This window comes from Amblyomma mixtum, chromosome 7, assembly GCF_055824585.1.
Source record: "Amblyomma mixtum isolate Tamu chromosome 7, ASM5582458v1, whole genome shotgun sequence".
In the NCBI taxonomy this organism is placed as follows: Eukaryota; Metazoa; Arthropoda; class Arachnida; order Ixodida; family Ixodidae; genus Amblyomma; species Amblyomma mixtum.
The window spans coordinates 73,183,267-73,207,102 of NC_143018.1; the positions used below are offsets into that span (position 1 = coordinate 73,183,267).

At 48.5% G+C, this 23,836-nt stretch overlaps 2 protein-coding genes and 1 long non-coding RNA gene across 20 annotated transcripts in view; 1 reads left to right on the top strand and 2 right to left on the bottom strand.

The window, feature by feature from the left end:
- Positions 1–23,836, top strand: part of LOC149336497 (uncharacterized) — a 111,669-nt gene that overhangs the window by 19,216 nt on the left and 68,617 nt on the right. Inside the window, exon 2 of the long non-coding RNA XR_016284286.1 lies at positions 22,781–22,913. This is a non-coding gene — a long non-coding RNA (uncharacterized LOC149336497). The remainder of the gene's footprint in view (positions 1–22,780; positions 22,914–23,836) is intronic.
- The window catches only part of LOC149336498 (cell adhesion molecule Dscam1-like), a 130,356-nt gene that overhangs the window by 16,781 nt on the left and 89,739 nt on the right, over positions 1–23,836 (bottom strand). For 16 of the 18 annotated variants that reach the window (XM_089552945.1, XM_089552951.1, XM_089552953.1 and 13 more), the window contains 7 exons: positions 17,131–17,250; positions 16,226–16,393; positions 13,852–13,996; positions 12,589–12,737; positions 9,235–9,357; positions 7,458–7,622; positions 2,126–2,196 (listed from right to left, as the gene is read on the bottom strand). In XM_089552945.1, the coding sequence (XP_089409071.1) occupies positions 2,126–2,196; positions 7,458–7,622; positions 9,235–9,357; positions 12,589–12,737; positions 13,852–13,996; positions 16,226–16,393; positions 17,131–17,250 (941 nt within the window). Of the gene's footprint in view, positions 1–2,125; positions 2,197–7,457; positions 7,623–9,234; positions 9,358–12,588; positions 12,738–13,851; positions 13,997–16,225; positions 16,394–17,130; positions 17,251–19,739; positions 20,019–20,634; positions 20,810–23,836 lie in introns of those variants that run through there. The other 2 variants (XM_089552942.1, XM_089552944.1) reach the window with 1 other exon arrangement.
- LOC149336499 (telokin-like) lies at positions 20,975–22,427 on the bottom strand. The gene is made up of 2 exons (XM_089552963.1): positions 22,114–22,427; positions 20,975–21,897 (listed from the first exon to the last, which is right to left on the bottom strand). Exons 1-2 carry the CDS (start codon positions 22,181–22,183, stop codon positions 21,560–21,562), a joined length of 408 nt encoding a protein of 135 aa, XP_089409089.1. The 5' UTR covers positions 22,184–22,427; the 3' UTR covers positions 20,975–21,559.

Genomic DNA, 23,836 nt, shown 5'->3' on the forward strand with positions numbered 1-23,836 from the left:
CAATCCGATTCGAATCTCCATCGGAGGCCTCTTGTCGCCGATTGCCGAGGGGTCGCGTGACCTCTGCGACTTAACCTTGCGAACGCGCCATTACATTACAGGACTTTTCGTTGTAATCAGCTGCAGAGTTGTGAGGACCATGTAGAGTATGAAAGCCAGAACGCCTTGTTTGCGACGTAAAGCGGGAAAAAACTTCAGTTAGTGTATAGTGCACATCAATCCTGTTTAGAGTGCTCGAGCGGTTTGCTGCTAGGAATGAAAAGCCAAATGATGCAGATACCAGGTGGTGTGAGGCAGTGAACTCTCTTCACCTTCCAAGAAATTGTTGTTGTGCTTTGTTTGTTGCTCTTGGCACGTCTCGAGCGCTCCACACAAGGCTGATGCGCACCACTGCACTCCCTACACGAAGGCGATAAAAGCCAGGTCCGCCTTTCTGCTATGTTACCTAGGGTTGTGTTGACTCGCTTTGTACGCGTACTTCGCGCTGCGTGCCGTGCCGTATCATGTCTCAGCCTTAAAGCAAAACAACAGCAAAGAAGGAATCGAATTCCTGCTACTGCAGGGTTGCTGATCTGAAGCCATGCACATAGGCCGGGGGAGCTTTCCGGGAGACCGGTCAACGTTCCCCCTCGATCGCCTGGCGAATGTACCAGGGCTCTGTAACTCGCGGACAACTTTTTTTGGCAGTGCAGTAGAGCCTAGGCAAGAAAGGGAAAGAGCCGGCATTATGTGCCCGCGCTGTGGTGGATTATTCGTTGTTCGGGCTCGGAAGGCAGAGGGGTGAAAGAGGGGAATCTATGGAGCTGAATAATGAACAACACGGCAGGGGTACAAAACCCTTCTCTTTCCCTTTCCTGCCTAGCCTCTACTGTATTCTCAAAAAATGTCCGCGAGGCTTCTTCGGGAGTGGGACTCGGCCTGAAGCGCAGTTTTCGGTTGAAGTAGATTTTCCGGTCGTCTGTCTGACAGTACTCCGCCACAGCGCTGCGCGCTCCTTGTTCATCCCTCGGGACGTCTGCTTTCTGCTCTTTAATCCTTCCGGCGAAATTTTGCGTTCCCCCTACGTATGACAGTGAACGAAGCAAGCAAGGACTTTCTTTGAAGACGACAGGACACGTGGGGTCTTTGGGGTAGTGGACTTTCGTGGGAGGGGGAGAAGCCGCCCGAAGAGAAAAGCGGGCTTAGGTATTGTCCTCTCGCCTTCTTTTGCTACGAGCGAGTCCAGGCAGGGCGCCACTGATGCCTGTTACTATGGCATGCATGCCTTCCTGGGCGTACGCGCCCAGCGTCGGCGCTCTTGGCGTACGCCGGAACGGGCGTCCAAAAGAGTCATGCATCTCCATGTCCCCCGTGCTGGCTCGCGCCACTCTCGAGACGACGGAAAGAATTTCAAGCCATGAAGAAAGAGAGTCGAGGGGCGCTGAAAGGACAACTTAAACCGCGAAGAAAGTTGGAGGAACCTGAAAGAGCTTCAAACCATGAAGAAAGGAGTCACCGAGGGCCCCGCGGTCCTCCGATTGTTGTAAACCGAACCCCGCTTCCGACGCGTGCGCCAGCGCCCGTGCGCTGGCGCCGATATCTATAGCACGATCAGATATCGGCGCCCCGCCGAGCTTCGCTGGCGTCTCCCTCAGTGCGCATGCGCAGACCGGCTCTGGCGTACGCCAAGAGCGCCGACGCTGGGCGCGTACGCCCAGGAAGGGCCCTTGGAGTTGGCGCTTAAAGGTGCACTGAAGAGGAATCTGAACTCGTCTTTTTACCTTGGGAACTCCTTCTACACGTTCCGAGCATTCTTAGAAACCTCGAATTATTGCCCTGTGCGGCCGATTTCCATAAATTAAATCAGATTAACGTCCGGCTCCCGCCTTTTTTTTTAAATTCTCCGCAGACGGTGGGAGGAGTAAACCAACGCATGAAGTGCCTTTCAGGCAGCCGCGCGGCGGCTCTGCTTTGCATCGTCCTTTGATTTTTTTGTACACATCCTGTAAACATTTGCTGCCGAATTCACGTGTGTATTCTTGGACCGTATGTCTGGCAGCGTGCTTTCCAGTAAGCCTGGTAAGAGGCATTTGATGTGGATGTTCTGTGTAACTGCTTTTGCGCGGGTCACTTCGATTGGACTCACCTCCCAGGAGACCTTGATGTTCCGAGTGTCCAGGGCTTCGCACTGGATGTTCATGGGCGGTGCGCTGGGCTCTGCACGTGGAGAAGGTGCGAAGGCCATGTAAGCGAGTAATGGTTGAAAACTTAAGTGCGCGCCAGAAGGCACTGTGCAGAAACGTTTATGGGTGGCGAGGCACTTGGAGGATGCCTAAGGATATATCGTGGAGATAAGGATTTTTTTTTCGAATGGGATCGAAGGTATGTGGGTGGAAAGTAGGGGATGATGAGATCGATTTTGGGAAAAAGCGGGCAGGAAGCCCGGGCCCCTTTGGCACACTTCTTACCTATTCTGCTCATTACATGTTCAGGCGAAGTCACCCTAAGCGCGTTAATTATAACTACACTAGCCAGATTCTAGATCGTCAAATTTTGTTTGCTGTATAATCCATGCTGCTAAGTTTCTTCACGTCGTATCCCTTTTGCATTGCATCGCTCGCTGTGTTGTCCTCATCTTCTTGAGCTCCGTCAAAGGCCTTCAAATTCCAGCCTTGTCGGTGAATACTGGCGACATACTTAGTTTATGTATTTTCCTAGAAGAGGATGTCATAATGCTCCTTGTTACAGTACAGTGCCTGCTACCGTATATAGCCGATTCTAATGCGCTTTTTTTTTTATCACGAAGGCCTCAAAACGTTACAGTTGGACGCAAAGTCGACACCAAGTTACGATAGCTGCAGCGTTATTACCATCACAATATGCCCGCTGAGCCTTTCTACGATGGATAATGGCATCTTGTAGACATTACGCCGAAATGTTCATATTGCCGAGTATAAAACCTTCCTTGCCGAGTATAAAACCTTCCAGTTCCTCCGGAACTGATCCCCTCACTGTGGTTCAAAAGATAGGTGACCATGTTGGTGAAAAAGTTGATACTGCTGATATCGATGCATGCCACTGGGTTCGTACGCAGAATTCAGATGTGCAAAACATCATCGTGCGGTTTGTGCGCAGAAGCAAGCGAAATGACATTCTGAACAAATGCAGAAAAAAAAGAGTTGATACCACTGTGCTGGGTGATGAAACCGGAAAACCAATTTTTGTCAATGAACACCTAACTCAGGCAAACAAGGTACTGCTTTCTGCTGCAATCAAGAAAAAGAAGGAAAACGGTTGGAAGTTCGTTTGGACTGCAGGCGGAAAAATACTTGCCCGTAAAGAAGAACATGGGTCGGCTATTCAAATCGCTAGTCACGCGGACCTGGCCCTGATTACTGCATAAGAGTAGCAAGCGAAACACCAGCAAACACACCAGCACACTACAGGTTAAGCATGTGTAGCTACTATAGCACCCAGGAATTCAATAACCAGCACAGCAACAGAGATAGTACTTTTTCCGCAATGCATGTGAACATTCGAAGTATTAAAAATAAGAGTGACGATATAAATACGTTTCTTGAACCGTTCAAAATAAATTATGACATCCTGGCCTTTTCCGAGACATGGATTACAACTCCTGATGATGCACCACTTTTCTCCGGCTACATTCCTCGGCATGTATATCGCGAACACAAGAGAGGCGGAGGAATTTCTGTATATTTTAAGGAAACACTAACGTATGAAATATTACAAGATTTCTCATTCATATCACCAGATATTGAATGCCTAGGAGCACGAGTTGGGAAGTTCGTGATCTTAGTTGTGTATCGTCCTCCAATGGGGCACAGAAGAAACTTCTTGCAATTTCTTGACACGTTTTTTTCCTTCATTGGTGCAAAACAATATTCATGCGTTATTCTGGGAGATATAAACATAGACCTTTCATCCAATGACTTGCACGCCAGCGAACTAAAGACTCTTCTTTCTACATACGATTCCGAAAACAGCATACGCATGCCAACAAGAATAACCACACAGAGTGCAACACTGTTGGACGTATGCGTAACAAATTTAGAACCTCATGAATTTTATTCTGGAGTGCTCTCATCTGACTTGAGCGACCACTTGCCATTATTTTTTATTGCGGTATCCCAAAAGAAAACCAGGAAAGACCCGGATGCGCTGCTTCATACGCGTAGAAAAATCACTGATGAAACTCTGCAGTACTTTGCTCGTCTGATAGAAAGAGTTGATTGGAGTGAAATCTATAAACAAAAAGACGCTAACAAAGCCTTCGATATATTCTTCACCTTGTTACGTTCCTCGTATGATGTGGCATTTCCAGAAGAAAACGTCATTTCTCGTAGAAACAAAAAATTCCGAAAACCATGGATGAATTCACTTCTTTACAGTCGCATAAAAACAAAGGACAAAATGTACCACGAATTTTTACACAAAAGAGACCCAGGTTTATTTTTGAAATTTAAAAAGTACCGGAACGCACTAACATCCGATCTGAAGAAAGCTAAGGCAGAATACGTCCATAGTAAATTCGACAGCATAAGAGAAAATCCTAGAAAGGTGTGGGATGCAGTAAATGCACTCACTGGAAGAACTAAAAAGTGTTTAAACATTACTGAAATCACCATTGATGGCAAGATTGTGCGCGGTGATGCTCTCGCCAATGCTATGAACATGCATTTTATTAAAGTAGGCTCGAATGCCTGTACAACAAAGAATTGCACTGATCAGTCAGTATCGACCATAGCACCGTTATGCGAGTCAATTTACATGCGCCCAACAACTCCTCACGAAGTAGAAATGTTAATAAACAAGCTTAAAAATAATGCTGCTGCTGGAATCGATGTCATCGGCCCGATTGAGTTGAAGTATATATCCGCTGTGATATCCGTTAGTTTGGCCTTTATTATAAATCTTATGTTGTCCACAGGGGTCTTTCCACAAAAGTTAAAGGTAGCAAGAGTCACCCCAATATATAAAGGCGCGGGCCCTGAAAACTTAGCAAATTACCGCCCTATATCCGTCCTGCCTACGCTTTCAAAAATTTTTGAAGGTGTCATTCATAACCGATTAGTGTCATTTTTTGATAAACATAACATTATTACAGAAAGTCAATATGGTTTTCGAAAAGGGAAATCAACGGAGCAGGCTTTGTTATACATTAAGGATAAAATAATTTCTAACATAGAGGATCGAAAATACACGGTAGGACTTTTTCTCGATATTAAAAAGGCGTTCGATTCTATCCAATACAACATCTTACTACACAAATTATCTATGTACGGTGTACGTGGTGTTGCCCTGCAACTTCTATCTTCTTATCTTTATGATCGCTATCAAATAGTACTCATTAATGGCTCAAGTTCATCACAGTTAAAACTAACTCAGGGTGTCCCTCAGGGATCGATATTAGGACCGTTGCTCTTCCTCGCGTATATTAATGATATTGTGAAAATACCTGAATCACCAGAGATCATTATGTATGCAGATGACACTAATATTTTTTTCACATCGCAGGAGATAACAGCACTCGAAACCAAAGTAAATAACTACCTAGTGCACCTGTCCAGCTGGCTGAAGGAAAATATGCTAGAACTGAATTCAAAAAAGACAACATTTATCGTATTTCGCCCAGTTAACAAACCACTGCACAAAAGAATAATACTTAAGTTTGATGACCAATGTCTTTCCTCGGTTAAAGAACAAAAATTCCTTGGCGTATGGTTCCAGGAAGAATTGTCATGGACGCCACATGTGAATCATCTAACAAATGAACTAGCACGAACCGTAGGATGTTTATAAAAAGTAGGGCACATAATTCCTCTATGGCTAAAACAATTGTTGTACAACTCTCTGTTCTATTCAAAACTAATATATGGGATGATGGTGTGGGGAACCACAACAAAAGGTAATTACAATAAGCTCATAATACTGCAGAAAAAGATATTACGTTGTTATGAAAACTATTATGGACGTTACCAGCTCCTACAAACTTCTCCTTTGTTCTTAAAATATAAAATGCTGAGGGCCGACCAGCTATACTACTATAAATTACTTCAGTTGGTACAACTCCGGAAGCTGCACATTTGCGACAGGGAAGAGAACTCTACTTATCCTTTCCGACACAATAAAAGACGCATGCCAAAAACTAGAACCAATTATGGTAAACAAACAGTTCCTTATCAAATGGCTTCAATTCTTAATAAACTTGAAGGTAACTTAAATTTCGCATCTAATATTAGCACATTCAAAAAGCACATTAAAGATGTCCTAATAATATCAGGTGTTTTGTACGGGGAGTGACGAGTACTTATGACATGCATACACAGGTTGTATCCTTCTCTTGTACCATGGTTTTTCACTTTATTTTTTGTTATAAGTGTCCTTCAATGTATTGTATACTGAACAAAATCTCTGTATAATATCCTTGCATATTTTTGTACTTATCATACTCTGTTAACGTTGTGATTATAATGATATAATTTACCCACATTCGTTTTAATTATGTGACTTGCTTTCTTCTTATGTTCAAATTTGTATTGCACTTCCGTCGACTGCAGAGGGACAGAGGCCTCGTCAGGCACCACAGCCTTTAGCCTCTGCCCCTGCAGCAGATGCTGTAACTGCTCTGCTCAAATAAATCTTTTCAATTTTCAATTTTATACAAAACATTACCGGGGCCTCCGCGGTGGCTCCGCCGATCCGAAGGGTTCGATCCCAGCAGCGGCAGTTGCATTTCGATGGAGGCAAAATGCTTGAGTCCCGTGCACTGTGCGATGTCAGTGCACGTTAGAACTCCGGGTTGTCGAAATTATCCGGAGTCCTCCACTGCGGCGTCCCTCACAGCCCGAGTCGCGTTGGGACGTTGAGCCCCATAAAACGAAACGAAAAATTACCATCCGAAATTTCGGCGCCGAGCCGCGGGTTTTACACACCTCTTGTCGGTTCCTGCTCCCGCTCACATGCATGGAGGTCCTTCCGTGTGCAAAAAAAAAAAATCGTTAATCCGTTTAGAACTGCGCGCTAATTACCCGGCTCGCCAGCGGTGGTATGCCTATACGCGCGGTAGGAAGCGCGAGAGAAAACTACCAATTCGTGATTTTACTCGCGGTAATCTCCGGAGCGCGTCCCGCCGGAATCCGAAACTATAGAACCGGCTGCAGTTCCGTTTGCCGCTTAACAAGCTAATGAACCGAGCCGTGGCCGCACGCGAGTGTGGAAGGCGTGGTGCGTTTCACCACTTATATCTAGAGTTTGGTTTGGTTTGGTTTATTGGGGGTTTAACGTCCCGAAGCAACTAAGACCATCAAAGACGCCGTAGTGAAGGGCTCCGGAAATTTCGACCACCCGGGGTTCTTGAACGTGCACTGACATCGCACAGTACACGGGCCTCTTGCGCGTAGGTCCAACACGGTCCAACACGAGGCCCCCAGATAAGACATCGTTAGTGTTCATACCTTCGGCAGCCGTCTGGAAGGTGACAGTGTCCGAGGGGTCTCCGAATCCGACCGAGTTCTCAGCCAGCACCAGGGCCAGGTACTCGGTGCCCGGGTGCAGGTTGGTCACCATGAGCGAGGTACGCATGCCGTCCACCTCTTGCTCCTGGAGCACGCTGCCCCGAGCTGCAGCAGGGAGGAGAAGGCCCATGCGGAACGATGCAAATACATTTTAGAGGCGCTAGCCGCGGATGAGGTTGGGACGATCGCGTGTGGAGTATATATCCCTCAACTAATGTCGCTGAGCGGGAAAGGAGACTCGACAGCTAGCTCAGTGTGGGCGTAAACAGAGCGTGGCGTGCGTTATTTTCACTGGCTCAAAACTACTTCCTTGCAGTCAGCGGCTTGTAACCAGATCAGATTAATTTACTGCTCAGACCTTCAGAGGCTGCACGGAAGTTAACATGATAGCTTGTGAGGGTACGTTTCGCGTACAGTAGCCGAACCTTGTGGTGAAGCCGCATGGGCCGGGAAGAATGGTCACTATAAGTTCATGGTTGGCCATTACGGACATTTTCGATCGACGAAACTCGGTCGAAGCACGATCAGCTTAGTTTCGTCCCGCGGACCGCAGATCTACCACTTATTGTAGCTGCAACTGTATGAAGTGTTATACACGGGGTATTGTGTGTTTATTCTCATTAGAGGTCTTGTGAGAAACTCTTCAATGGGTATGATTAGCCGCCTTCTGTCTTTCTCATTCATTCAGTGAGCCTCTAATCACACGAACGGCTGAGCCGATGCTGCAGTGCTTACTGTCTTCTTTTCCGTCGTTTCGCAATCAATTTCTGCAGCACCGAACGCAACGAAGAGTTAACATGCGCGTCGCCATTTTCCAGTGCTAGTTATTAAAAGTTCACTGTAGCACTGCAGAAGTTAAAGCCTGAAGATGGGAAGGGGCTGTCCAAGATTCAGATTCCTCTGAACACCGTTGCACTCATCACACGAGGGGTGGCGGTGCGAACAGCTTCCGCAGCACTCATCGCGAGTCGGCGCCGAGTATTTACAGGTACACTGAGGACACTTTGACGTTGGTTTGTATAGATATATTATTGAGTTCTAATCACAAATAGGGTACTTTCACCGGAAACGGAGCTTTTACACGCCAGAAAAGGTACAAAGATAAATGCAGGTATCGTTTACAGCGGCCCTTTTAACGCGGAAGCTGCGGTGTCGTCAAGATTGACATTTTTTCGCGGGTACCTGAGGCCATGCTACACCGCCATTCACTTCTAAACTGTGATCACGGAGTCCTTTTCAGTCTTGACGTCACGAGCTTGATTTGAACGGGAGGACAGCATGAAGGAAGGAAAGGCTAGGGAGAGGACCTCGCTATCCGAGCTGCACGACAAAAAGCGTGCCGGAAGTCACGTGCTTTCGCAAGGACTTCTGGGATTCTTTGGTTCATCTCGCAGCGGTGCCGTCTGCGTCACCGGCGCATGTATCATATGCCGGAGGCACGGCGCGATGCGAGATCGTCTGCTGGCCTGTCATCGAGCTAACTGGCATGGCGGAGCCCTCATTTCCGGCTTGTGACGTAACCGCCTGTCCTAAATCCTTTCCTTCCTCCGATGATGGAAAAGTACTGTTTTGAAATTTAACTTTAACAGCGAGGAATGCGCCTTTGCTTCAGCAAACCTAAACATGAAAAGAGTCACGGAATCGATAGGACGTCGAATGAATGAATCGTGCTCGTCGTGCGCATGCACAGAGGGCGAGCATGTATGTGTATACCCACATGACTTCCTCCAGTAGCGGAAGACGTATCGGTTGACGGGCCGCCTGGGCGGGGACCACTTCACGGACACGTAGCGACTGCGACGCTCCGTCACCACCACGTCAGTCGGGCTCTCCGGGGGCTCTGCGAGCAGGCGGTCGTCGGGGCAAGACGTCAATCAGGATTTCCTCGAATCACGCCGCCCAGTACGGCAGTCTCGGAACTATAGTGACTGTAAATCTCGAGATGATGTTTTTCCAGGTCGATAATATTATACCTTTCGAAGTTATTACAAATACGCGGATTTCGCTGGAAGCAGGGCTTTGCTGAGAGGGAAATTAAAGCATAGAGGTCAAATAACGGGCACCTGCCGTATTCGATTCGCAACTACGTACCGATGATACTTCAGGGGCGGAAAAGTTGGTTGGCTGCTTCGCCACGCAACTCGTTTCTGGCAAATAATTACACCCGGAGCGTGATGAAACGACACTTTCGGGCTGGGCGCGGCTTTTGCACAGTGCTATACCAATAGTAGAACGCAAGCATGATAGCAGTTACTGCAATGTGTATTAGTGTAGATAGCTGAAGTCCAGCGCCTTGCTGACCTCATCTCCGGTCTAGAACAGGTTGCGCCTCTCCCTGCCGGAAGAAAAAAATTATATTTCACACGAAGACAACGGTACGAAGATGCACAATCTAAACAAAAATGAGTAAAAAGGGAATAAGCTGTCAAGTTAAGGACAACGTAGCGAGCTATGGAAAGAAAAATGATAGGTGTAACGTTGAGAGACCGCAAGCCGGCGGAGTGACTGAGGGAACAAACGCGAATTAATGACATCCTAGTCGAAATCAAGAGGAAGAAACGGGCTTGGGCAGGGCATATAATGCGAAGGCAAGATAACCGCTGGTCCTTAAAACGGAGTGGATTCCAAGAGAAGGCAAACGTAGCAGGGGGCGGCAGGAAGTCAGGTGGGCGGATGAGATTAAGGTGTTGCGGGGATACGGGGTCCGCAACTGGCAAAGGACAGGGTTAGTTGGAGAGACATGGGAGAGGCCTTTGCCCTGCGGTGGGTGTAGTCAGGCTGATGATGATGATGACTCCTTTTTTGCTCCCATACAGCCGTATTCTTGCTTATAGAGTGCTGCAGTTGTAGACGGCGTGTATAAATTTAGTAGGCGGTTATAGTAAAGGAAAGCATAAAGGAGGACGTTATCTTAATCGTCATCTATAAAAAGGAGCACAGTAATGGGAAGACTTGAGAAAGGGAAAGCGTGCGCAGTGCTGCAGCACTAATGACTTCATTATAAGCACTCAATCGCCGGGACTAACTGCAAAGTACTCTAGAAACCGTCATAGTTTCACTGTGGTTTTCGTTTTTCGTTTTCATTCTTCACTGGTTCAGGTTTTTATTTTGCCTTACATTTGCATATTTAATCGATACCTGGTGCACTCTAACCATAGCTTTCAGGTGTTCTCAAACGGAGAGCACTTTTTCTCAATGAGCATTTTTTAGATGACTGCTTTTTTACTGCTCTATCTGCAGGTGCTAAGTTGTCGCAGTTTTGAATTGCGTAAGGTAACCTCACAATGGCGGCGATATTGAGGAGGTCATCATGGCCGCAGGCTTTCGAAATATCAAGTCGTAACTTCAAAGATACTGGGATCGAGAGAGACTCACACAAACAGAGGGGTAACGTAAATGCCGCGTTCACTAACAACATATCATCGCAAGCAGCAGTGCTCTCATTGTGTTTACACTTTTTTTCTGTTCTGAGAAGTCGGTGTTTCACCTAGGTCGTTGATCCAGGAATCAATTATACGGAAGCCGCCGCTGCCTGCATTATTGAACTTAGTTGGGGTCGCCTCCCGTTCAAGAAAGTCGATTGGCAACGCGCGGAAAACTGGGTCGGAAAAGCAGAGTCTCTAAGAGTTGTGTGCTTTTAGAGAGAGCACTGTTTGATGCATTTACCTAAATGCACCATGCATGCATACAACTTTGCCCCGGTTGTAGATCGCGATATTTATCCCGCCGCGGTGGCTCAGTGGTTATGGCGCTCGGCTGACGACCCTGAAAGACGCGGGTTCGAGTGCACGTTAAAGAACCCCAGGTGGTCGATATTTCCGGAGCCCTTCACTGCGGCGTCTCTCATAGACTGAGTTGCTTTGGGACGCTAAACCCCCATAAACCAAACCAAACCAGATCGTGATCTTCAATGTGAATCGTCTCGTCTAGTAAGCCGTTACTTAACGGCACAAATTCTCAGTAGAGAAAAACGTCCTCAATGGAGGCGGAATTCCTAATGAAGCGTTGCTTTGAGATCTTCAGTTTGCGAAATCGGCATCAAAATTTGTTTCTTGTCGAAGGTCCTTTAAGAGTTAAGACAAGAACTGTCCTGTTTCCTGACAGCACATTGTTTTATGCACGTATATTCCTTGCAGTACTGTTTAAATTGCACTAACGACGAAGGATGAAACGAATAAGCATCGTCACTCGCAGTGGTGCGATGAAATCTGCCTAATGCCCTTGTCCCTTCGTCTCACCCCTTGTCCCTGAGAGCAGTTTACGCAATGTTATGAAAGCACTCCGACCAAGTACAGATGCAGAGAAAAAGTGAAGAGGGCCCGACGTTCAATTATAACCCTATTTACTGGTTGCTAAATAGGAACCTGCATGTGTGGCATGTGCACGCTAGTATAGTGATTGCAGGGGCAGTTTTTCATAGGCGCACGATGTTATTTCTACCTTGGCAGGCGCGAATTTACTTCGGACAGAACAGTGTGTTTCGTCGTTTACTGTTGTCAGTGGTCTGAGCATCCTCCTAGCATGCGGGAGCTGCGGGATTCGATCCCCGGTGCCGCCGGGTACCCACCGGTGATACAATCGGTATAAGATTTCCCCTAGCCTGGTCCAGCTTATTTACGGTGAAGTGCTTGAAAAATGGGCCCTTGATCGCACCTTGAGTAGTCGAAAAATACCTTGTGCCATGGCGCTTTCTGGCAGCAGATGCCCTGGCGCCATAAAAATGCACATCATAATCGTTTACTGTTGTCAGCGACTTTATATCTTTGAACAGGTTCTTCGATAGCACCAGAGTTTAGCAGAATGAGCAAAGGTAGCTCGGGACATCAAATTTGAAACCCACAAGCCGCAAGCAAGGCGCTTCACTGCCGATGCTATGGCGTGTGCAACACACACTTCGTATTCTTTCGATGCGAAGATGCTCGACACGCAAAATACGTTACCGCACATCGCCGCCTACCGCGAAGTGATCGCCATCGGTGCTTCTCAGAGCAGCTCTTGGCGGTGCCGCTGTGAGGTGGGGACGAGAGATTAGCCTTAGAGATTAGAGAGAGAGCTCAGAGATGAACCTCACCCAGGACTGTCAGCCGGAAGGTGTGCTTGGTCTGTCCGTAGTCGTTCTTGGCGACGCACACGTAGGCCGTGGCGTCCTTGCGCACGCTGTTGTGGATCACCAGCACCGACGTCACGCCCGTGGCGCTCATTTCCTCGTGCGTCTCGTACCTGCACCAGACAGGGGCGGGCGGGTGCGCACGCGTTAGCGTACGGTGTTTCCCTGCCCACTCCCCTCAAAGAACTTTCCGACTTTTCTCTGCCGGCTTACCGATCCGGAGGTACACGCTACCTATGTCGCGATACCCCGTCCCCACGAGAATGCGCACTTGCGCGCCTATATGGCTCATATTCAGCCGAATATAATAATCAATGCCTGCCGGGAGGGCGCTGGACATGCTACCAGGACATACTACGGCGGTGGCGCCTCTACTGATCGGAAAGTGCGTCGCTAGAATTGCGAGCAACTGTTGGATCTTTTTGCGCGACAATGCCAAGAATGTTCCAGATGGCAGAATGCAAGATTCCTCTGTGTAACTTCCGTCACTTGGAGCTTGTCTTTTTTTTTGCTTTTCTTGGACGCATCAGTGTAGCGGACTCAAAACTTAAGCGCATAGGCGGACGGGAGCAACTGGGGAAAAGCCAGGGAGCCTTTCCCTAGGGGGGGGGGGGGGGGGTCCCGTTCCTGGACGCATTGAGCTTCGTTTGCGCGAGCCTTCACGTAGTCCTCGTCTCCTACATTGTGAACTTGGAAGTGTTGCTGAAAGCAAACAGCAAGTGTGCCACGCAACACGAGAAAAAATGCCAGTTTCAACGCCGTTAAACCTAATATGATGTGCGAAAGCACTTGGTTTCGGATTCGCCTGACTCTTGCCTAGGCATTGCCTTACGTTGTCCTCGAAGACAATTTCTTTTAAACTTTCTGTCACGTGACCTTCCCCTAATCATGTCCAAGTCATTTCATCTCAAAGATCGAGGCTTCGAGACCCATCGGCTTGTTCAGGATTGCCAGTGAAGTAGTGCTTTCGCAATGGAAACGCTGCTGACGCGTCCCGTTGTTTCACCTGTTCTGGATTCGTGGGCACTGCGTAATTGCGAGTGTATAAAAAGAAGGAAAAAAAAGAAAATGCACACTCACTGTTCCGTGGCGGCAAAAACACCGCCTAGCATTAGCGTGGACTCTGTGCAGTATCTATCGCATGTTGCTCCCAAGGACACGTGTGCACTAGCGTTAGGCCTTGTGCGAGGGTGTGTGAGCAGCTAATTCCTACGACCGTTTGCGCACCTGTCGACGGAAGGCAGGAGCAGGGTGTTGTCTTTCTCCCACGTGACCACCAGCGGATGCTGGCCGGTGGCCTCGCAGGCGATCTTGGCGATGTCCCCGCGCTTGACGGACACCTCCGACGAGGACTTGCTGATGCGCGGAGGAACTGCACAAAACGAGGCGGAGCAAAGGTTGAGGGGAAGCAATTAGTGCCTTGCGAAGTTCTCTTTACTCATATACCGCTGACTGCAATGGCAAGGCGGCTTCAAATTGCAACTGCGGCGAGGTCACTCTCTCGGGCAGAAAGACCTCTCATGACGGATTCCACTTGGAGACCGGCGACATTGAAAAGACACACGACAACACAAACAGCAGAGGAGAAGCGTGGGAAAGGGGGGCGCGAGAGTGGCGTCGTGAAGGATTTATGGGCCGCTAAGGGGCGTATGCAAGCGGGCCACTTGCGAACTTGGCTTCTGATGGCGTGGTCGATTCGGCCCCCTGCGGCATGATGCTGATCTGCTTCCCATGTGCTTAGGACAGGCCGTCTTGTTTTAGATATACGTCCCAAGATTCGAATAGTGTCGTGGAGCCACCAGAAGTGTGAGAACAATTGTGCTGTTCTCACTGTGCGTGAGGATGGGCGGTCTCCCCTGTTCAACACGCAAATCAGAGATCATCCTTCAAGATGGCGCACTTCCGTAAGCTGAATATTCTTAGCAGCGCCATCTTGCGTAAAACGAGCGAATTCTTTGGCTGTTTGTCACAGGTTACATAAACTGTCGCACCTTTACATGATCCGAGCAAGGGCAGATAAGTTTGTTTTGCAAATGCTGTATTCCCGTAGTATGTGGGTTTTAACGTCTCAAAGCTGCACATGGGCTGTATGAGCGAGGCCACAGTCAATTCCACCGCCGCGGTGGCTCAATGGTTATGGCGCTCGGCTGCTGACCCGAAAGACGCGGGTTCGACCCCGGCCGCGGCGGTCGAATTTCGATGGAGGGGAAATTCTAGAGGCCCGTGTACTTTGCGATGTGCAGTGCACGTTAAAGAACCCCAGCGGTTCGAAATTTTCGGGGCCCTTCATCACGGCGTCCCTCATAGCCTGAGTCGCTTTGGGACGTTAAACCCCTGTAAACCGAGCAGTCAATTCCACCGCTTGGGGTTCTTGAACTTGCGCCGACATCGCACAGTACAGGGGCATGTTTTGTACTTCACCTGAATGAAAATGTATATTCCGGGGTGTCCTATCTTCTATACACGTCATTAAGATGCTCCAGCTGTTGGATCCTGCACGAAGCGCTTACGTTCGCACCGAAGTGCTCAGTGGTGGCGTCACTGCTCAATATAAATTGAAAAGTCGCGAAGAGGGTGCATTTGACTGTCACTCCTAATTCATGAACAGGAACGTATTGAGTTCGCTCATAAGAAACGTGCATGACAGTTGTGTCCTGCCAGTGCTCACCCATGGTGGCCGATACATGAGAGATATTGAAAAAGCCTGAACGTTCAACTGACAGCGCAGCGAGATATGATAAGGAAAATGATAGGCGTAACGTTAGGAGACCCCTAGTTAGGGAGTTAGTTTATTATATTCCACCGGAAATTAAGCGCAACAAATGGACTTGGTCGGGACATCTATTGAGGAGATCGTATGGCCAACGATTTGTTAGGATTGCAGAATGTATTCCAGGAAAAGGAAGGCGCAGCCGAGGACAGCAGAGTGTCAGGTGGGGGATGAGATTAGGAAATTTGCTGGAATAAAATAGGCACAACTGGCGCAAGACATGGCTTATGGAAGATCATGGGAGAGGTCTTCATTCGACAGCCAACGTGACCTGACTGATAAAGATTAACGCAAAGCTCCTTATTTCTGCCTTTAAATGAAAGGCTAAGGCCTTCATACTTCTTGCACATAAATAGCTAATGCAGGACGGCGCCTGCAGATAGCTTGAACGTGATGTGACCGGCACTGTGCAGCAATTTCCACAGTGAATGTTGAAGCAGATGTCTATAGGCCGGTTCGCATGCAAGCGACTGAGCGATTGAGCGGCGCGTCGCAGCGAAAATTTCCAACTTGTTGAAACCTCGCCGCTCGTCGCAGCGACGACTCAAAACAGGTTTTTCCGCCGCGGCGACAGAATTCGCTAGCATTTTCGCTTGCATGTGAAACAGGCTTAAAGCGGATTAAAGAAACGACTTTCACTGTGCTCCTCGCTATAGTAAGGCGGCCTCTAGCATGTCACTGCAAATCATTCGTTAGAGAAAAAAAATGAAAAACAGTATCGTCTTTTCTGAGCTGACTTCGTGGAAGAGATAGCATGCCCACATGTGGGACGTCCTCTTCACCGTATGGCGTGAACTGAAATGAGCGAGGCGTCGTTCGGCGCTCCCTTACCGTGCACGGATACCTTGATGGTCTTGGAGAGGGGAGGCGCCACGCCGTTGCTGACGTCACACTGGTAGAGGCCCTCGTCGTCCGACTCGACGTTCTCGATCACCAGCGTCCCGTTGTCGTAGATCTTCCTGCGACCCACCGGGTGCAACGGCACGAAGTCCCGGGAACCTGCGAGTCCGGGAGTCGTAGACAGGCACGGCGTCAAGCCGCGTTGAACGCGATTTTTGCAGTTTTGAAGGGTTTTGCAGTTGTCTTAACTACCGTACACGGGGTTTGACATGCGTGGCCTCGTTGGACGATCTCAAACGGCATGCCCCGCAGCGTTTACCCGACGCTCTTTTCTGTAACTTCAAGCAGCAGTAGAGCTGAATTAGACGTGTTTATATTGCACAGCTACTCTCGGACAGCCAGCGTTCGCAAACGAAACGTAATGATCAGGACATAACGCACCACTTTAAGCGACGATTTTTTTTTGTGCTGAAACGTGTGTCTTTGTTTGCGAACTTTCGCCATGCGCATTGCGCTAATACGACCACTAAATGTAGGCATCTGAACGTGGTTAAAGCCTTACAAATATACCTGGTCAAAAGAGCGCACAGTCTAGTTAGTTTAGGCATAGAGTATGGTCACGGAAGAGTTCGATATGTATCGTGCATGTTCGTTCAGGCCAGGTCCCTCTTCAGCAGCGACCTTTCAACCTATTGGAAACCCGCTGCACGAGGTTACCAGCGCATTCATTTCCGGCGCTTGCCTTCTAACTAGCTGCCGAGTTCCTCCTAGCAAAGACGCGTGTGCTGGCTGTTTCGCGGCATACACAAACCAAACAGTCATCCCGTCATGTAGGCTTTTCAACGGCGGTACAGTGTTGCGTAGAGTTTGGTAGAGTATAGTCGACGTTTCCTCACCGATCTGCATCTTCCACGTGAAGCGGGGCTTGGGGAATCCCGCTGCATTGCAGGCCAGCACCAGGTCCCGTCCCTGGACAGCGTCCGTGTCCTTGGGCTCCGACAGCCAGACTGGGGCAGCTGCACGGCAGAGAGAGAATGGGAATAACGTTACAGGAAGCCCCACGTGACAGACATAGCGGCTGATGCCCTTTGGTTTTCCGTGGTGAGGGGACGGGAATGAATTTAATCTTAAGAGCTGCATCTATTTTCTGTGTACAGACGTCCAAAAAATACTGCCTGCATTCTGACGACCGGGAACAAGTTTCTGGTCGCATTATATCTGCGAAGCTAGAATAACGCGTGTTTCGTTTACAGGTCAACTTTAGGTTCTATATGTACAGTCTTTGTCAAAACTAACCAGGCTTCATGGTTTGCTTCTCATTCGTATAACAGAGCCCTCACGGCTTCCCTAAAGATCAAAAAGTTATTTGAAGGAGAGAACAGGGGTTCTTCTTACCATGCAGAGATTTAGAGCTTGAGGGCTGGCATAATAGCTTTAATATACGACCGAGAAGAAAAACGTGCAGCCTGGTTACTTTTGACGAAGGCTGTACGTTAGGTCTATAGTGTGTCTATAGCGTTAGGTTCTATAGTTAGATCTGTAGTTAGGTGTCTATAGTGTAGATTCCTCCGATTGTATCTGTAGTCATTTTGTTGCATGCGGGTAGTCATTTTGTTGCCGCATGCCACGGAGGTGGTTGCTTTGCCTCCATCCTCTGAGATAAAACCTCTCCAAGCTGCTGCTGACGGGTGTAGCCTGTCAAGTTGCGGCTGAAAAAAAAAAACGCAGTGTCGTCGCTGAAAAGGAGGTCTGTTAATGGGCCGTGTATTCACACATTATGGTAATGAGTGCTAGTAGATGAGCTAATCTCATTTCTGGCTACAGTTTGGGCTCCTTCCGTGTTTCTCACGTGATGTGAATCTGAAAAGAGAAGCAAATGCACAGTTTCAGGCACGTAAGTTGTTTTCAGTGCAACGTGCAAAAATTTAGAAGAAAATTAAATTCAATTGGAAAAAGGGAAACGAATAGCTAGAGCACGTACCTCAGGATCCTGACGTGAGCTGAACGGCTGCAGGAAAGCGCAACTATTCTTTTGTGTGTTTACTGCCGACTTACATGGCAGAGTCATATCGTGTGAGAGCCAGCCCATATTGTGGCAGTAACCTCTCATATACTCCACCGCTTCAATTACCGAACTCTCAGTCCTCAGTTACATTTTGCTAATTCTACGTTCGCCCCGCCGCGGTGGCTCAGTGGTTACGGCGCTCGGCTGCTGTCCCGAAAGACGTGGGTTCGATCCCGGCTGCGACGGCTGAATTTCGATGAAGGCGAAATTCTAGAGGCCCGTGTACTGTGCGATGTCAGTGCACGTTAAAGAACCCCAGGTGGTCGAAATTTCCGGAGCACTTCACTACGGTGTCCCTCGTAGCCTGAGTTGCTTTGGGACGTTAAACCCCAACAAACCAAACCAAACATAATTCCACGTTCCAACCCGGTCGGAAGAAACTACAGAACCGTGTCGGAAATACCACAAAATGTTCTGTCGTTTTGTCGTAACTACAGATTTCTCTGTTGTTTAGCAGTATTTTTCTGTGATACTGTAAATGTTCCTGCAGTATTTTTCTGCTGTCTTCAGTTGTACAGTACCTTTCTCTAGTAATTACACAGAGCTCAGTTGTTAGTGCTAAAATTTCTGTTGTTACTACAAGTTCATGGGCAAAAAAACATTACAGAAAATTGTTGTGACGACAGAAGATTTGCTGTTGTGTTTTTGGACTGGGAAGCAAACAAAACTCATGATCATTGCAGTGAACCGACATAAACACTCATAAGCGTTTGGCGCGAATACAGAACTCATGATCATTGAAGTGAACCGACATAAACACTCATAAACGTTTGGCGCGAATACAGAACTCATGATCATTGAAGTGAACCGACATAAACACTCATAAGCGTTTGGCGCGAAAAGGAGAGGCTTGTTTTTTGCTCTCGGCTCCTGCGAATTATTTCCTTTTCCCTCCGATAGGCAGTGCAAAAACATACTGGAAACGCGCTGCACAACTGAGTGCCCTGTATTCCGTCCTTTAGTGAATTACTTCACGAGAACAAGTTCTCTTCGTGACATTTGCGGTGCCTGCTTTCGCCATGATGGGATTGTTCGCGATGTGTCAGAAAGTCACCGCCACATCCCTTCCCCTAATGATGTCCCCTTCATTAAAAATTGGCAGTGGTTTAGCTCTGGTTAAACCTGGAGGATTGCGAAAGCAATAGGAGAGAGAGAGGCGATGGAGAGCGCGCTGCGGCGGCCCCGGCACGCTAGCTATGCACCGCTACTGCGCATGCGCAACTGGCGAGCGCGGCGGCGGCAACACCCGCGCAGCGACGGCGGCGGCGCGCCAGCTGTGCGCCGTGTGACGTCACTGCTCCTCGCGCATGCGCAGTATGGCCTTCCGTCAGCTCCGCGAAATGGCTCGGCAATTCGCGTAGTGTTGCTTTCGCAACAACAACAACAACAAAAAAAAAGCCTCCACGTCGTGGGTGTACCACGTTCCATCTTCGAGTGTACCTCGTATCAAGAGCGACGCTGTCACCTCCGCACTTCCGACCACGTTCTCAGCGAGGCAGGTGTAGTTGCCGACGTCGGAGGCAGAGATTGAGCGCAGGCTCAACGAGGACACGCTGTCGCTGAGCATCTTGACGTTCCTGTTATCGGTGTCCATCAGGTTATGTCCGTCCTTGAACCAACCAATCGTGGACGGCCGGTCGCCACCGATCACGGCGCACACGACGGTGGTCTGGTCGCCGATGCCGTCTTTGAATTGAAACTTTTGCAGTAGGGGTGCGTCTGCACAAGAAAAAGGTAGCCTGGAGTGCGCGACGAGAGTGTTGTGGAAACATCATTGTGTGCGTATTCTATAGCTCTTGTGTAAGGACAAGAAAGCGAAAGGTTGCACTTTCGCACTATAGTTCGCTTTCACGAAGTGCAGTATGAAAGGGCCAGAATCTTTCATGTGTTCACGTTGAACGCAATTTTGCAAACATGAAACGCTAAACAGGGTTCTTCGTGCATTAGATACATCGCTTGGAAGGAACATGAGGCAAAACCTCTCGGTCGCAGTAAGCTGAAGCGTATTGTGTCCATGCCATGCAGTAACACGCAGATAGAGAAAACTGATCATTGAAGCGTATGCATGGTGGAAAAAAGCGCGTGAAGGCGACGACAGGACGAAGAACTGCAAGGATGATGGTTCTTCGTCCTGTCGTCGCCTTCATGAGCTTTCTACCATGGATATTAACCAACTCGCCCAACTTTCTGCTCTAATGAAGTGTACGCATCGGCCTCGTGTGTGTTTTGGTGACGTATTCATCACTGTGAACAGTGTTGTGAAAAGGAAGGAATCAATAACTAGTGTCTCGCGATTTCCGACGGAATAGCGCAATGACTGAAGCATTTCACTCACCAGCTGCTCGGACAGGGTGTAGGAGGGACAAGCAGAGCAAAAATGCATGTAGGAGCATCACCGGCGCTGACGCGTAAAGCGCGACTTCGGCAAAGGATCTACCCGTCTCCAGGAACGACCACGCAGTGACTACGTTCGCGCTGAGCATGAGTGACGTCGCGAATTGTTGCCGCATTCAGTCCGTTTCGTGGCCACCTAGCGCCACATGGCGAGAGAGGACGGAAGCAGCAAAAGGAAACTGGAAACAGGCCGATGATTCGGGAAGAAATCATTGTGACGTAGTCACCGCACTTTGTTGCGAAGCAGCCATGCATTGACGAGGGAACAAATAGTAGTGTTGGATAGCGAATTTATTTTACAAGATCAAAACCAAGAAGCACGGTGTCACTTCTGTCGTCAGTGACGATGCTTGAGGTTGTTATTGTAAAGGCACTTCTCCCGCTTTCGTGCATTTGTCTACATTAAAGGGGCCCAGAAACACAATCTTAGTTGACTGTTTTGCCTGTTGTTCGCATACATTGAGTTACAATGGTGCTATTAGCGGCGGTAACACCGCGTATATTCCGTTTTTTAATATTTTAATATCCTCCCAAAAACAAATTCATGGCTCTGATGGTGTCCCCACACAGTGGCGGGTTTTAGCAGCGGATATGAGATCACCTGGCGCGAGCTTGATGATTGGACAAACAGTAAATATACTGCAAATTGTGTGAATAAATAGAGTAACATTTTGTCACCTGTCGGTTAGATACAAGCCCTGCAAAGCAAGTAAAATAAAAATACACCACCAGGGGCTCTGGCATGGAAACGACGCTGCCAGTCTCAGAAAGAACGAGCAGTGTTTCGCAGCCACTTTAAGGTACGCCCCTTTTTACGGTACTCCCTGTGACATTTAAGCAGGTGCGCCCCACAAAGAGAGTTCTGTTTAACGCGCAAAAACTCGTTGGCACCGCGGACTACAGATCAGACTCCTACCTGTGACGAGCAGCTCTGCTGACACGTGATCCTTCCCCGCGCTGTTGGATACCTCGCAGGTGTAATTTCCGATATCTCCAGCGGTCACTTCGAGGATCGTGAGAGAGGCCAGGCTCTCGGACAAGGTGCGCACTTGGATGTTTTGGTTGGGCAGCACCAGGCGACTGTCCTTGTACCAGACGAACTTCAAGGGCTCCTCGCCTTCCAAGACAGTGCAGTGGAAGACCACTTTCATGTTCAGCGAAGGCTCCTTGGGAAAGTAAAACGGCTGCAACTTGGGAGCTTTTCCTGTGAGGAGAAAAAAAAAAATCAGGACACACGAAGAACAAACAGGAAAAGTGCGGACCATGTCAAATCAGAGTTTAAGGACTGCCCTCTTGAGCATGCGGAGAGTTGATGCGTGACAATTTACGTTGGATAGTTCTACCGTTTTCCTCGCGAAGAATTCCTCCTACTAAGGGCGAACGAATAGTAGTGCAAAGTAAGCAAAGAAGATAAACTCACCCACGGCTGCAGCCGACTGAAGAACGATGGCCCAGCAAGTTGCCGCCAGAACTGTTGACGCTGGGCTCATCGTGAAGCCTGCCGGCTTAGCTTCCTGTGTCGTACGCAAAGCTTCTAATCCAGCGTTGCCGGATGAGCGCCTCAGACTGGACGTCGCAGTCAAAGAGAAGAAGGAACTGTGCAGCAGAGCCACTATTCGGGAAGACCTCCTCAACGCTGGACAACTAGCGCCACGTATGGGCGAACGACTGAAACGTTCAAGACTCTAATGTCTGCATTGCTTTCGCGCTAGATATTCAAAAACGAGACCGCGATGACTCCATGCATTCGAGTATTTCACAGAACTTCACGCTTCCGGAATAATCATTTTATCTGCATTTCGTGATCTATTTGCACTGTTAACGGTATCATTGCTGTTATAACTTGAAGACACGTTGTTGAACAAGGGTTGATTGGTCCGTCTAAATGGTGCGGCATTGCGAAGTAATGCGCATTACAGCGCCTTACTTGCACTGTACAGATGTTTCTTGACAGTGCTTTCAGGGCCCGTGACCAGAGCGTGCGTAGTTGCAGGTCTGTCTACTGCGATATCATAACATCTTACTCCATTACCATCGCCATCTCTCCTTCACACTCTTCCCCTGCTGTCTCGCTCTCCGATTTCCAGGACCAGTCCCTCACCGTTGGCCAGCAGGGGAGCCGTGAAGCTGTCCTCCCCTGCTCTGTTGGACACGACGCAAGTGTAGTTCCCAATGTCGGCGGCCGTCACTTCGGGGATCGTCAGCGACGCCATGTTCTCCGTGAGTTTGGCACTTTTGACCCTCTGACCCGCAGATGCGAGTGGCTGGCTATTCTTGAACCACGTGAACGACATCGGTTCGTCGCCTTCCACGGCCACGCAGGACACAACGACCTTCTTGCCCACCTGTTGGTTCTTGGGAAAGTTGAAAGCCTGAATCTTAGGGGCATCTGAAAGGCGTATAATCAAACTGGAGATTATGCAACTCTGTCCGGAGATCGTTTGCCAAGATGCACCAGATGACGTTTTGTGGAGTAAAGTGGGCAGAGTAGAGGTATTTTACGTGGACAGTAAACTATACTTCTCGGTTCAGCCCATCACGCTAAGTTTGCATGCGTTCCTTGATGTGTGTTTAAGTCTTAAATGCCCAACACAAATTCTATAAATATAGTCAGCACGGTGCTGTAGGCTGCTTACCTAATCCCTGGCATATAGTGATGGAGTAAGCGGCGGAAATACTTGCTGCGAAAAGAAGCCACGCCATCCCTGCAATTACAGTACTAGCAAAAACTCGTATCTTGCGAACTAGAAATCCGGTGCAGCTTTCGCATTTGTCTTCACCTAACGGCGTTCTTCGGCAGAGTGCGGGAGTGGAGTAGCGCCGCAGCTAATATGGACAGTGAAAACATAAACTGAACGAAGATTCGCGCCGATGGGGAACTAGCGCCGCTTCTTGGCGCTGCTTTGAACCACCACTTCGGAAGTGGCGTTCTGGAACCGCGAACACAGTTGAAGACGGGACTGTGTGTATATGGGTATATGGGGTCATATCTCGTCTTGGGCTCAAGTGCTACAGAGTTAAGCGAGTCATACGCGTCAAGACAGTTCATAAATCCTGCTGATGACTCAGCCTGCAAGAAACCAAGGCGAATCATCTCATATGAGTTCGTAGTTTTTAACGCGGAACTTAGGAACTTCACGGAT

Excerpts from the sequence above, each read along its gene's own strand:
- LOC149336499 (XM_089552963.1), bottom strand. The coding sequence starts at position 22,183 with ATGAGCCCAGCGTCAACAGTTCTGGCGGCAACTTGCTGGGCCATCGTT. Across the intron at positions 21,898-22,113 it reads TCAGTCGGCTGCAGCCGTGG|GAAAAGCTCCCAAGTTGCAG; the intron begins GTGAGTTTATCT and ends TTCTCCTCACAG.